General features: G+C 33.3%; 1 protein-coding gene across 1 annotated transcript in view; it reads left to right on the top strand.

Moving 5' to 3' along the window:
- Positions 1-14,865, top strand: part of SLC30A9 (solute carrier family 30 member 9) — a 60,408-nt gene that overhangs the window by 13,930 nt on the left and 31,613 nt on the right. The window contains exons 3-8 of the mRNA XM_016206788.2: positions 3,670-3,732; positions 6,012-6,111; positions 8,163-8,255; positions 8,639-8,721; positions 11,457-11,515; positions 12,579-12,646. Coding sequence (XP_016062274.1) covers positions 3,670-3,732; positions 6,012-6,111; positions 8,163-8,255; positions 8,639-8,721; positions 11,457-11,515; positions 12,579-12,646 — 466 coding nt within the window. The remainder of the gene's footprint in view (positions 1-3,669; positions 3,733-6,011; positions 6,112-8,162; positions 8,256-8,638; positions 8,722-11,456; positions 11,516-12,578; positions 12,647-14,865) is intronic.

Genomic DNA, 14,865 nt, shown 5'->3' with positions numbered 1-14,865 from the left:
CTGTAGTAGGGTAGGGAGGTAAGGGTAAGAAGGGAACTGAAACCTGCTATTTCCTGGCTTGGAGACTGGATTGAGCGGTAGGAATTTCAAACTGCCAGTGTGAGATCTGGTTCAGGACAGAAGGATCAGATTGAGTTCTGAGCACTCGAGCATGAGGAGGAAAGTGAAAGGATATAGCCTATTCAGAATAATATTTCAAATTCCAAAATTTAAAAGTATAGGAGGGATCAAATTGCAATATATAAATGTATCAAATCAATACATTATGTACCTTGAATTTACACTGTTATATGTCAATTATATCAATAAAAATAATAAAAAAATACTCAAAGAATCCTAATGATAAGAAAGCCAAAATAATCGTTTATAGCCGTACCACCCTGAACGTGCCCAATCTCGTCTGATCTCAGAAGCTAAGCAGGGTCGGGCCTGGTTAGTACTTGGAAGGGAGAAAGCCAAAAAACATCAACTATCAGATATGAATGAACTCCAGATGATATTAAAATAACAGCCTCTGAAGTGCTTTAAAATCAGTTTAATTTCCTCAAAAGAATAAATGAAGTACTTAATATTTTCAATCACAAACTAGTAGAACTAAAGCCAGAACAAATCTGGAAAAGAGCCAACTAGAAATCTTAGAAATGAAAGTATAGTCACTAAAATAAAAATTTAATAGTCATAGTCAAGTAGAGAGTTCATACATTAAAATTCACCCTGAATGTGCAAAAGATTTTCAGAAAAATGAAAAAGCATTTTAAGAGGCATGGAGCTCTATCTTACATTTAATAGACATTTCAGAAAGAGACACAGAGAGAGAGAATAGAGAAATGGTGGAGAAGTATGTAAGAGATAATTGATGACAATTTTTCAGAATTTGAGCAAAATGAGGATCTTCGGATCAAAAGTACACTTTGAGTACTAAGCAGGATAAGTGAAAAGAAATTCACAAATTTAAAAACTAAAACAAGAAACAACCAACTTAAAAACATCCAAAGAGAAAAATCATAGTGCTGTCAGTCCAGTTGTTGCTCTTTTGAAATAGAGTTTTTACCTGAAACTATATGCAGAAAACAAAGGGAGTGATTTGGAGTAATATCCATGAAAGAGTAAAGGAAAAATAAATGTTACCCTAGAATTTTAGACTGGCCTAAAAATTGTTCTAGAGCGAAGGCATAATAAAAACATTTTCACTATATAAAGATGGATGTCATCTATTACTAACCCATCTACATTAAAAAAAGAACTGTTAAAGTAAATATTTCTATAAGATGGAGAGTAAACCCAGAGGGACAGAAATGTTGGGAAATAAAAGACAAGAGCAAGAAATAAATAAGATGTGTTGGTAAAATAAACTATTGATAGTAAATATAAACTAATATAAACTTTTTTATTTTAAATGCTAAAATTTTAGTCAGGATTAAGATAGAAATTTTCAGTGGTTAAAGGTTTATTTTTTGTTCCAGAGGAAGGTAGAGATACTGAATAATTTTATAGATGATAAGAAAAAACAGGGAAGTATGCATGTTAAATTTTAAGTGGAATCATTACAGCAGTAGAAATATGATACAAGTTCTAAACCAGCATAGGGGATGGGGTGGGAGGAAGATATAGAAAATGTTATCAATCTAACAGGTAGCAGGAAAGCAAAATAAAAATATAAGCAAAGAAAAAAGAATGCTAAACTGATAACTGAAGATGGCAAAAGTCCAGATGTGCCACTAAGTAGTCAGATTTCATGGTGTTGCATATCATTTAAATACATTCATATTCTAAATATGGGGAAACAGTTTATTTCTATTTCATTACATATTTTCAGATTTACGTGTTCTGGATCCTCTGGTATCTCATCTGCTCAAGGACTTTGCTCTTGTGATTATCCTCTTAATCTACTACATCAACTGTTTCTCCCTTGACTTCATCATTCCCATTTCTGTATAAAATACTACTACTGACCTTTCCTTGATTCCATTCTCCATTCCAGCTCCTGCTGAAAGTGCAGATACTGCTTTCACTTTGTCATCACCCACTCTTACCCCAACTGTTGCCTCTATCTCTGATCTTCCTGCTGAAACTGCTGTTGTCAAAAATTACCTGTGATCTCCATGTTTCTAATCCGGTATTCACTTCTGTCCCCCTCCCCCATGAAAATTACACAAATGTAACATAAATCAAACATTACTGTAAATATAGAGGCAAAAAAGGAAAGTGGTTAGACAGACTAATCAAAATGACTTGGGTTTCAATCCTTACAGTGACTCCATGTTTAAGATACTAGCTGTGTGACTTAGGGGGAAGTTATAAAACTTCTCCATGCCTCAGTTTCCTCATCTGTAAGATAAAGATAATAGTACTTACCTCAAAGAAATTTTGTGAGGATTAAATGAAATAATGCATACAAAGCACAGAGTATGGTATGTGGCACATGGCAAATGCTTAGTAAGTGTTAGCTATTATTAATAAACTCTGAAATACTATTTTGTCATTGAATAAGGATATAAATATAATGAAAATTGTTTTAAGGGTGAGATTTTTATTATAAAATACTTGATACTTAGAAAATATGTAGTGTATATGCAAGTTAGAAAACATATTAAAATCAACACTTGAGAATTTATCAAGGCAGTTATTTTTACCATGTTCCTGTTCCTGTTTCCACCACCAGTGCTCCACACCCTTGCCAACATGAGGTATTGTCATAGTTTTTCATTTTTTCTAATCTGAAAGTAGTAAAGTGGTATCTTGTGGTTTCATTCGGATTCTATTTATAATGAGGCAATCATCTCTTCATATGTTTATTGGATATTTGTATTTCCTTTCTGTGCAAGTTTGTTCTTGTCTTCTCCCCTCCCTCCTCTTTTTCTAGTGGATTGTTTGTCTTTTATTAATCTGGAGGAATTCTTAAATATTTTCAATACCTGTCCTTTGTTGATTCTAATTATTGGGAATATCTTCTCCTAGTCTGGGTTTTTCTTTTTTAAATGGGATCCTTTGATGAAAAGATGTTCTGAATTTTAATTGTCCATTTTTCCTTGTACTGTTTATATCTTACTAAGAAACCTGATTCTACTATAAAAATAGGCTATATTGTTTTCTGTTCGGCGGGTAAATATTGTAACATTAAAGTCATTAATCTACCTGGAATTGGTTGTTGTTGATGTGAGGTGGATTCTAATTGCCTTTTATTTATTTATTTTTTTGGCGGTGGGGAGAGTTGTACAGTAGTTTCAGTAACTACTTAATAGTCTTTCTTCATTGAATAGTATCTCTAGAACAGTTTTAAGTGGAAGAATCAACAGTGTGTCTGTCCTTGTTTTCCTTATCTGCATCTAAATTTTCACCATTGAGTACAAAGTTTAGGTTTGTTTTATCCTTTAAGGAAATTCCTTTTTGTCCTAATTTTCTAAAAGGGTGTGAAACTTGCATGGGTGTTGAATTTTATTAAATGTTTTTTCTTTAGCTCCCGACATTCTATAGTTTTTCTCCTTTAATCTGTTAATGAGGGGAATCAGTAGCTTTTCTAACGTTTAACTACTTACATTCCTAGCATAAATCCAACTTCTCTGTGATACGTTATCTTTTAAACACATTGGCAGATTGTTAGCTAATAGTTAAGATAATAGGTTTGTATGAAAGCCATTGTTTAATGTAAAAATTTTTTAAACTTTACAGCAGAAAATATGGGTGCAGAAGTCAAAGCTCCACTTAATAAGCAAGAACCTCTCCAAGTAAGAGGTAAATATATCTCTATTTTTTTGTTACAATGATGTTTTGAATTAAATATATGAAATTAGTTTATATAGAGCTCTTTATAGTTATATTATTATAAGAGTTAGGGTTAGGATTATTGACCATAAGGATTTATTCTCCTATTTACAAGCTAATTTTCTATTGAAGTTCACTTTGCATTTTGGTCACAAATTTTGTGGAAATTGCTTTTTTTCAAAAGCCCAAGGAAAGGAGTAATAACAAATAAAGTCATCAATTACTTTATGATTTTAGAAAAGTAAAGTAATTAAAGAACAAGAGATCAGCACCTTTCAGCTGCAACTTTTTCAGATCCAGGTAGAAAGTGGACATTCTTGTCTGACTTTCTTTTCTAGGAGTGATTGTGTGATTAGGGAATTCTTGTTTGCAGCTCTGTTTTTTATAATGAGCTATGGCTCCCAATGAGCTATGACTCCTCTTTCCAAGTCAGCATGTTTCTCGGAGACAGTAACTGTGATTAGGAGCACTGTGGCTTTGGAGTCAGTCAAAACTGGATTAAACTTGTGGTCCCAGCATGTACCAACTGTATGGCTTTGGGCAGTGTATCTGACTTCTCTGAGCCATAGTTATCTCCTCTATAATATGGTGCTAAAAATGGAACTACTTTTGTAGGATAATTTTGAAGATGATGCATAGTGTGCACTCACAATTAAGAATAATATTGTGAAAGCAGTTATTGTCATTAATAATCTGGGGCAGGACAGGCCAAAAGGGATTTCTAGCCACTTTGAAAAAATTTTTAAAAAGTAATTTTTTTAAACTAATCTTTTAAAACAGAGATGTAATTCCCCTCCGTGCTCCAGAGGACCTCATCTGGATTTTGAGTTTTAGGATTATTGGAGAAAGGCAGTTCAGAGACTTGAACTCATTTAAAAAGAAACTTGAACTGCTTTATAGTATGTTTTTTTGGAATAAGGTTTTGATTTTTATATTGAACTTTATTTTTGAAATGTTCTTCTTAAGTATTGTTTGTGCATTTGATTATAATACTTCATGTTATTTTAAAGTCTTTTTACCTACTGCAGTGATAGATAATTTTAGTCTTAATTTGCTCTTTGAACTTGAAAGTAGATCAGAAAATTGATGAATTAATAGATATAAGAATAGAATATGCAGTGACTAGGTGACAGGTTGTAACAGAATACACGAGTTTCTTCTGTTGTTTTGCTCTTGCTCTTCAGGTATTTGCTTATGTTATTTATATCATGACCAAGTCTTACTTTATGACATATAAACATAGACCAATGTTGAATGTAAATTAAAAAAAATATATATATCTTTATTGACTTCAGAGAGAGGAAGGGAGAGGGAGAGAGTGATAGAAACATCAATGATGAGAGTCCTTGATCGGCTGCCTCCTGCACTCCCCCTTCTGGGAATTGAGCCCGAAACCTGAGTATGTGCCCTGACCAGGAATCGAACTTCGATCTCCTGGATCATAGGTCTGTGCTCAACAGCTGAGCCACGCCAGCTGGGCTTGAGTGTAATTTTTAATTCACAAATTATAATTGATACCAAATTGGTATTCTGTTATTGATGTTCTGGCTTTTTTATGAACAGTTTGATAGTTGGTAATAGGTAAATAATTTGATAGAAGAAAGTCTTTTACCTATAATCTATAATAAACTTCTTATAATTTTTAACTGATAAAAATGTTCCTTTTGTTTACTTCAGCTTTGTTGCATTATGTGAAACAGTCCCATGACTTTCATACTTTTTTACTACAACCCACACAAGAAATACTATTAATAACTTGGTTTATATATAGATTATCATATGTAATTGAAACAAAAGCTTTCACAAAAAGTACTTATTCTTAATTTCATGCAGTACTCTGATTACTTTTTATTTTCATTTTTTATAAAATGCTGGTTTTACTCCAGTTTTAAAAACACTGAAGTAGCCTGTAATTTTTTAACTAAAACTTAAATTTATTTTTATTTAAACTCCAAATGATTTAAATTGTATTTATACAATTTAAACCAACCAGTGATACCTATACAAGGTGTCCGTTAGACAAAGGGTTGGCATTTTGACATCAGTTACAGATAAAATATGGAGATAAAAGCTAGATGGCTACAAATGTAATTCCATTCTATTCTGCACTTGGAGAATTTTTTTTCTGATGCATCAGGGAAAAGATTGATATTTTATGAAATTTATTAGCGAAGCCTCAGCATATGTTCATTTTTAAATATGACTTTCGTTGTGCATATTTTTTGTTTTCCTGTATTTCTTGGTTTTAGTCAAAGCAGTCCTTAAGAAGAGGGAGTATGGACCAAAGTACACTCAAAATAATTTCATCACTGGAGTCAGAGCAATAAATGAGTTCTGCCTTAAATCCAGGTACAGATATATTTTTTTAAGTGGTAATTTGATCTGTCTAAACTAAATGACCATTTATTTCTTAGAATGTGTTACCTGCTACCATCCATGTGGAAACTTTCCCATGGCTTCTTTCTAAATTAAAGAAAAAATTTTTTTTTTGGTTAAAAAATGTTAAAATTATTTGCTTACCAAATTGAAATCTGCTCCACCATGAGCAAATTCAGTCTTTCTGGGCTTAAGATGAAAAAAGCAAGTTTTTCAAAACTTCTGTATCACACAAGATCTTAGGAGTTTTGTTTTTATATTTGCAGGAGTCAGAATTATCAGTAATAAGATTATTTGCATATTTTTATGTTTGACCTTTTAAAGTTTTCCTTTTTTCTTAGCAGAACTGAGTAGTACTTAATTTAGTTAGTACATTTACGTTTATATTTCATATGTGGTTTCTGTTGAGTATAAATTATTTTTACTTCTTTCTAGTATCTTTTGTTACTAATTTTCTTGCAACCATAGAGATTTATTGAGATTATATTTGTCACATATTTAAATTTTTTCCCTTCCTTTGTGTGTTTACCTAGAAAAGTCATATTTATGTGGAAGATTTCTTGGGTTTTTAGAGCTATCAGATCTATCCTTTCCCCCCCTCTCCCTCATGGTCATCCTCTACGGTATAGTATCAAAAAATAAGGAATCCCTTAAAAATTTTTTTAATTTATTGATTTTAGAGAGAGGAAGGGAGAGGGGAAGAGAGAGAGAAACACTGATTGGCTGCCTCCTGCAAGCCCCACATTTGGGATCAAGCCTGAGCCTGGGCATGTGCCCTGACCAGGAATTGAACCGGTGACCTCCTGGTGCACGGGACGACGCTCAACCAACTAAGCCACACGGTCCAGGAGAAATAAGGAATCTTAAAATCAGTTTTATAATTTATATAACTACTTAAATAATCAGTTATAACATTGATGTAAAAGTATATTCTGTTTCACGTGGAGTATTTTATTTAGTTCTCACAAAAATATGTGGATTAAGTAGGTTAGGTATCGCTATCTCCACGTTATAGGCCAGGAAACATAATAAAGATGTTAGTGATGACCTAGCTTATTTAGTGAGTCAGTGACTGAGAGGAAACTAGAATAATCTTTTAATAGCTGGTCCAAACTGTTTTACCTGCATGTGATAGCTGGTTGAACTCCAGGTTTAATTTCTAAAACTTGATAATATTCCATAGTTAGCACATTTTATTTATAGGTCTTTTTATTGCCATTACAGAATTTTCTTAGTATCACCAATAATCAAATATAGGGTGATATTTGATATTTAGTTGTGACTTGATGAATATATAAACTTTTCAGAATTTAAAAGAAGGGAAAAATATTAAATAACATGAAATTGACATATAATCTTTGTGACTTGATTCTTTTGAATGATATTAACACTTAGTATTAATCTGGATGTGAACAAATAGGACCATAAATTTTGAATTCTTAAATAGAGGGATGATACTCTAATCCATATTCTTTCTAGTTTTCACATTTTTTTAAAAAAATATATGAGACATTGCAGTGCTGTTGTCCATAGCAGATAAAATGTAAACACTTATGAAGGAACTTAATCTCTACATATTATTTATGGTATCTGTATTGAGCATCAAAAATTTTTTTTTAAAATCCTCACCCAATGATATGTTTAGAGAGAGGGAGAGGGAGAGAGAAAGAGAAACACATTGATTGGATGCCTCCCATACTCACCCCAACTGGGGATTGAACCCACAACCTAGGTATGTGCCCCGACCAGGAAATGGACCCACAACTTTTTGGTGCATGGGATGATGCTCCAACCAACTGAGCCACCCGGCCAGGGCAAGAATACTTTTTTCTTCTCGCTGTCTGTAGACCAGTGTTTGTGTACAAAATGCAGTCTTTATAAACTGATCTTTAAATACTATACAGAGCTATAGCCTTTTAAGATGAGGATCAATGCAGTGGCTATTATCTGCTCTTAATAATCCTTTGAAGTACATAAACTGAAGGAACATTGTCTGAATAAATTTAACGTGTTTCTTTCTTCAGTGATCTGGAACAACTTCGAAAAATCAGACAACGAAGTCCCCATGAAGATACTGAGTCCTTTACTGTATACTTAAGATCAGATGTGGAGGCAAAGTAAGAGCATAGTTCTTTTAGAATAAAAGTACAAGCCAAATTTGGTATTAATAAAGACACATTTTAGACAGACCCAGAATTTTTTAAATGACATACTTTTATTTTTAAAGTAGAACATTTTTATATTTGCAAATTTATCTGGGAGTTACTAGTATATACTCAACTAAAAATATGTCCTAATTTATAAGAAAATTTGCTGTTGAATTTACTGTTTTGTTTAGATTTAGTTTAGAATTTTCTTAAGTGCTTCATATTTTTTCTAAAGGACCTTATGCTTTGTTGTAGCATTCTCATATAGTTTCTGTGGTTCATCTCGATTTAAATACGATTACAATAAAGTCATTAAAATTGTTCATTGTTGTTCGTCATGTGTTCACGCATAGATCTTTGGAAGTTTGGGGAAGCCCTGAAGCTCTTGCCAGAGAGAGAAAACTGCGTAAGGAAGCAGAAATAGAATACAGAGAAAGTAAGTATATTCAGTGAAAAGCTAAGTTAATTGGAAAGTAGAGTCGTATTCAGAGATAACGTTCCAAACCACCACAGTAAAGCGAATATTGCAATTAAGTGAGCCATAATCTTTGTTGGGGCGGGGTGGAGGAGATGGGATTTGCCTTCAGTTTTTAAAAAGGTACAACATTTGTGAAGCACAGTAAAGCGAAGTTCAAAATCGAGATGTTCCCATAACTTGTAAGTAACAATAGTGCCTATAATTATTTACTCCCTGGTGGTTGCATACCTTTGGCTTTGGCTCTGTTGGTTGTAGCAAGTAGCAGTATCCATTTGGGATTCAATTATTTTATAAAAACAATATTTTGTTTTGTTTTGTTTTTCCTCTGTAGCTTTTTAAAGATCATGAGAGGAAGTGAGGCTAGTTTGTGATTTCCAAAAGACATGAATATTAAAACCAGTGGTCTGATTTGAAGATTATAGGTGTTCTAAAAGTGATAGAATAGATGTTGCTCTCTTATAGAAAAGTCTGTTAAATTCAGGTACCACAGTTCTACCTTAATTAACTAATTCAGCATCTATTTATCAAACCTCTGTGAACTAGAAATTACATGCTTGAGATTTAGATGCACATAAAGCTCTTCGGAAATTTAACAACCCAGTGGTTTAGTGACAAAACCACCTTTATAGAATTAGGATTTATATAATATACGTTTTAGATAATTGATTTATATATGTGTGTATATATATGTACTGATTAATGACAAATGAGATGCATAATTGTGATTTTATAAACGATACAAAAACATAATAAAAAGTCTCTTTTTGATTCCTCTAATACTGTCTCATTTTTCTTCCTAGAGATAACTATTGAAATTTCTCTTTATGTGAATAAACCATCAAATAGATATAAACATTTACATGATTCCAAAGTCACATCTTACAAAATATTTCAGAGAAATTTAGCTTCCATCCCCGTCCTCTCCACCCTGTTCCCTTCCTCTCGCATAGGAAACCATTTGAAAGTTAGTTTTAGGCTCTGGCCAGTGTGGCTTAGTTGGTTGACCATGGTCCAGTGCACTGAAAGGTCGCTGGTTCAATTCCCAGTCAGAGCACATGCCCAGATTGCAGGTTTCGCCCCTTTTGAGGTGCGTACAAGAGGCAACCAATGGATGTTTCCCTTCCTCCCTCTCCCCCTAAATCAATTTAAATAAATAAATAAATAGTATTAGAGTTATATTTTCTATTTTTAAAAAATATAAAATAGCATACATATATACATGTATTACATATAAAACGTAGTAAAATAACATATCACTACCCCTTTCATAAGTAAGACATACTAAACATACTTTCTGTCCTTGCTATTTTTACTTGAGAGTATGTCCTAGGGGGCATTCTATAGCAAAAAAAGAGTCTTGTCTTTGTTTCTTTTATAGCACTCCTTTATTGGGGGTTATACTATAGTTTATTCAGTCATTCCCCCATAAGTTGTTTCTGGTCTTTTGCTGTTAAAATCATGATACCAGGAATAGCTTTGTCCATATATTAAAGGAAATATTTAAAGTAGCAAAATTTGAAAAAACATGGTAGTAGGAAAATATTTCGTCCTGTATTTTTAAACTGAGTTAAAGATGAAGAATTGTTTCTTATATCAAGCTTAAATAACTCATTAATTTTAGGTAATTTTGATAAGAGTGCCTTATCAAACTGCCTTTTTCGAATTGTAAATCCAGATTTCTCCCTGCCTTTTTTTTTAATTATGGTAAAAAAAAAAAAAAAAAAAAAAAGGCATAAAATTTGGAAGTGTTAAGTATATTCACATTGCTATGAAACATCTCCAGAAAGCTTTTTTCCCCCAGAACTTTTTCATTTTATGAAACAAGCCATACTCGTTGAACAAGAACTCCCCTTTTTCTCTCCTCTCCAGCCCCTGGTAGCCACTATTCTACTTTTTGTTTCTATGAGTTTGACCTCTGAAGATAACTCATATAAATGGAATCATACAGCATTTGTATTTTTTAGTGAGTTACTTCACATAGCATAATGTCTTCAAGGTTCATCCATATGACAGGATTTCTTTTTTAAGTCTGAGCAGTATTTCATTGTATGTATATACCAGATTTTGTTTGTCCCTTCATTCACCCACGGACATTTTGGTTGCTTTTACTTCCTGGCTATTGTGAATAGTGCTGCTATGAATATAGGTGTATAAATATCTCTTTGAGACCCTACTTTAATTTGTTTTGGGTTTTTTGGGTATATATCCACAAGTAGGATTGCTAGATTACATGGTAGTTTTAATTTTTTGAGGAACCTCCATATTGTTTTCCATTGCAGTTGTACCATTTTACAATCCCACCAGCGTACATAAGGTGTTCAATTTCTCCACATCCTCACCAACACTTGTTATTTTCTTTTTTTCTTTTTTTAGGGATAGTAGCCATTCTGATGAGTGTGAGGTGATACTTCATTGTGGTTTTGATTTGCATTTCTCTGATGATTAGTGATATGACTATCCTTTCATGTGCTTGTTGGCCATTTGCATATTACCTTTGGAAAAAAGTCTGTTCAAGTCCTTTGCCCATTTTTTAATTGGGTTGCAAATCCAGATTTTTTTATAATTTGATATTTTTGCTGATAGGTAGTGGAGCATATGCAGCATAGTCTTAAAGAGAATAATTGTGTTAACCTAAAATGTGACCGATAAGAATATGGATGAGCTAAATGTATTTGGTGATTCTTTTCTTATAGGGCTATTTAGAAACCAAAAAATATTAAGAGAATATAGAGACTTCCTGGGAAACACCAAGGTAAGGCTAGCTTTCTTATAACATTTTGTTTTGTTTACTGTCATGCCCCAGCATCTAGTACTGTGCCAGGCATACAGTAGTTGCATAATAAATATTTTTTATATGACATAAGGCAGAATATCTGAAGTGCTTTAATACAAATGTGAAGTGCAACATACATGTGTAGCTGAATTAGTATTTATTTTTGGTTGGGGACTAGGGAAGGCTTTACATACAAAAACGACACTTGGCTAGACATGGGGGAGGATAAGTAAAGCTTGGAGAGATTGCAGTGGAAATGATGGTATTCCAGGGAGAGGAAAGAGCGAGAGGAAAACACAAAGTATACATTCACGGAATAGCAAAAGAACATCAACTCAAAAATGTTTCCTGAATATGTTTCTCTACTTACTTCCTTTTGTTTTGGAATTAAAAACATTATTATCACTTGAGATCTTTAGTTTTTAGTGAACAGTCAGGAGGTAAATTAGAGTAGCAAACTTGTTGGCTTTGGCCATTCGTATTTAAAAGTTAAGAAGTTGCTCAAGAAATGAAAAAATTTTAGAGTTGATTTCTAGTCAGTATACTTTATCCATAGAGGATATGTTGTTGTTTTTAATTGATTTGAGAGAGAGAGAGAGAGAAACATCAATTGGTTGCCTCCTGTATGCTCCCCAGTTGGGGATTGAACCAGCAACCTAGGTTATGTGCCCTGACTGGTAATCGAACCTGCAACCTTTTGGTGGTGTACGGGATGATGCTTCAGCCATCTGTGCCACCTGGTCAGGGCTATCTCTAGTTTTTTGTAACCAACTCAGATCCTTTCTGGAAGAATGCAGGAAATCAAAATAAAAATTAAGGTTCTGGAAAAGGACTCAGATGTCCTTTGAATTTCCACCTTTTCACTTTTTATAGAGGAAATTCTGGAGAAACAATTAAATAAGTAAACCTGGTTGTTTAGAGGTATTGATAGAAGACATATTTTCTGGTGCGGTAGAGTCATTTATAAGCATTAAAATTTTTCCTAGAAATTTTAGAGGTTTTTTTCTTTTTATTGTTCTTACTGATTGTTTTTCTTTTATAGCCACGTTCCAGAATGAGATCAGTTTTTTTTAAGGGGCCAGGAAAAGTGGTGATGGTTGCTATTTGCATGTAAGTACTGAAAAATAAGCCTTTTAAAATAGAAATACATTATTTTACGTATATATTCTTGAATGTATAAATTTATTGGTATCTTAATAAAGAGAGGTTTATATTGTTTTAGGAGGAAGTTGAATGTCTTTGTTTTTGTCAGTGAATTGATGGGGGAAGAGTACATAACCCATGTTTGTGTTGTGTAAATTTTTGATACTGTTAAAATCTAAGAACAGTTGCTATCTGAAAATTCTCTCTTTCATTAAAGTTGATAGAGATCTTTTTTAAAAAAAGTTGGGATAGCCAAAGTTATTTTTAGAGTAATTAAAACAACTTGAGCTGTAGCTTCTGAAGAGTATCTGCACTCTTATTTTTCTTTCACTTACCTTGGTGTAGAACGTAATTGATATTTTTGCCATCTTTTATCCTCTGTCTTCTTGATTCCTATTGTTTTATCTTTTGTCCATTTTGTTGAATAATCTATTTTAAAATGCTTAAAAGCATTGATTCCATAATTCATTAGTTCTTTTATTTCCAAAATACATATATTACATGTGTCTGGAAATACAAAATTCTTATCTTTAAGGATTGGAGGGACACTAAACTAGAGGAAGTCATTTACAATTATACAGAGAAGAGGTGATGATGCACTAAAAAAGATAGTGGTGTTAGGGATGTAGGGATGGAGAGACATGGTTAAGTTCAGAAAGTATTTAGGAGGTATGGAAAAAGATGCCATATTTCTGGACAATTAGAGAGATATTGCACCATCACTGAGAGAAGGAACACTGAAAGGAGGAGCAGGGTGGGAGCAAAGGAAATGTTGAGTTCAGTTTTGTATGGAGTTTTTATAGGACACCCAGGTGGAGCTGGTCAACAGGATTAATTTTTTTGTCAGTAAAACAGGGTTAGCAATTAAAGTTTTCTTCATCAGAGGAATGTATGTAATACATGTGAACTTCTTAACACAGTACTTGGTACATAATATGTACTTCATAATTACTGTTAATATTTATTGGTGTGAAGCTTAGGAGGGAGATTTAGATTAGAGATTTAGAGTTGAGAGTTCTTAGTATATAGATGATAATTAAAGCTGTAGGAGAATGTGTATAGTATGAGGAAGAAAAAGCCCTGAGGAAAAAACCTTGATGAATGCTAACACTTGAGAAGTGGGTGGGAGAAAAAGAGCCTACTGAGGAAGAACAAGGAGCAAGGTAGGAAGAAAACGAGGAGCTTCATGGAAGCCAAGGAAGACAGTGATTTAAGAAAACAGTGGTAGCCCTAGCTGGCGTGACTCGGTTGGTTGAAGCTTTGTCCCATATACTGAAGGGTTGTGGGTTCGATCCCTGGTCAGGGAGCATGCAGTAGGCAACTGGCTGATGTTTCTCTCTCACATCGGTGTTTCTCTCTCTCTCTCTGTCTCTCTCTCTCTTCCTCCTCCCTCCAAAATTAATGAAAAACATATCCTTGGGTAAGGATTAAAAAAAAGAAAATAGTGGCAAATACTTCTGTGAGATTAAAAAAAATACTAAAATGTTTCTAGGAACTTTATAGCAAGAAATGGTTGGAGGTATTGGAGGCAGAAGCCATTATTTAATGCATTGAGACTACAAGTGAGGAATACTGAGAAGCAGGAGCAGATACGATTCTTTCAAGACATTTGAAGTGGAGGAGGGGATAAGTGGAGGAAGGGGACGTACAGTTTCCTCATTTATAGAACGATGATGTTAATATTTGTGTAATAGAGTTATGATAACACATGGTAAATGACTAGTATAGTGCTTGAGATAAATCATGCTAGTCATTACTGTTGGAATCTGAGCAGCTGGCTTGCTCAGAGCTAATCTGGTTTATTTTAGCATCTATGCTCTAGTATGACCCAGAGACTGTTTGGTCTAGATTTTTCTTCACCTATTTCAGTAGACAGACCTTCACCAAAGTCTTGCCTTTGACACTGTTCTACTGGACAGTATTGAGTGCAGAACTTTTACCTACCTAAGACGCATAATTTCCTTTCCAATTTTATTTTGTCCAAATGTAGAACATTCTCTTTTCCCTTCAGTTCTCAAAATGCACTTACTTTACTTATACACATCATGCCTTTTCATTTGAGTATTTAATGATACCATAATCTATATTTTTCAGATTTATACTCTTGTTACTAGAAATGTAATAAGTTCTTGAAGGCTAGATTCTTTTTAACTTACTTTGAACATAATCTAGTATAGAGGTATATA

This window comes from Miniopterus natalensis, chromosome 1 (assembly GCF_054644295.1).
Source record: "Miniopterus natalensis isolate mMinNat1 chromosome 1, mMinNat1.hap1, whole genome shotgun sequence".
In the NCBI taxonomy this organism is placed as follows: domain Eukaryota; kingdom Metazoa; phylum Chordata; class Mammalia; order Chiroptera; family Miniopteridae; genus Miniopterus; species Miniopterus natalensis.
Note: the sequence above shows the minus strand (reverse complement) of the source record. Positions and strands in the feature narration are given on the sequence as shown.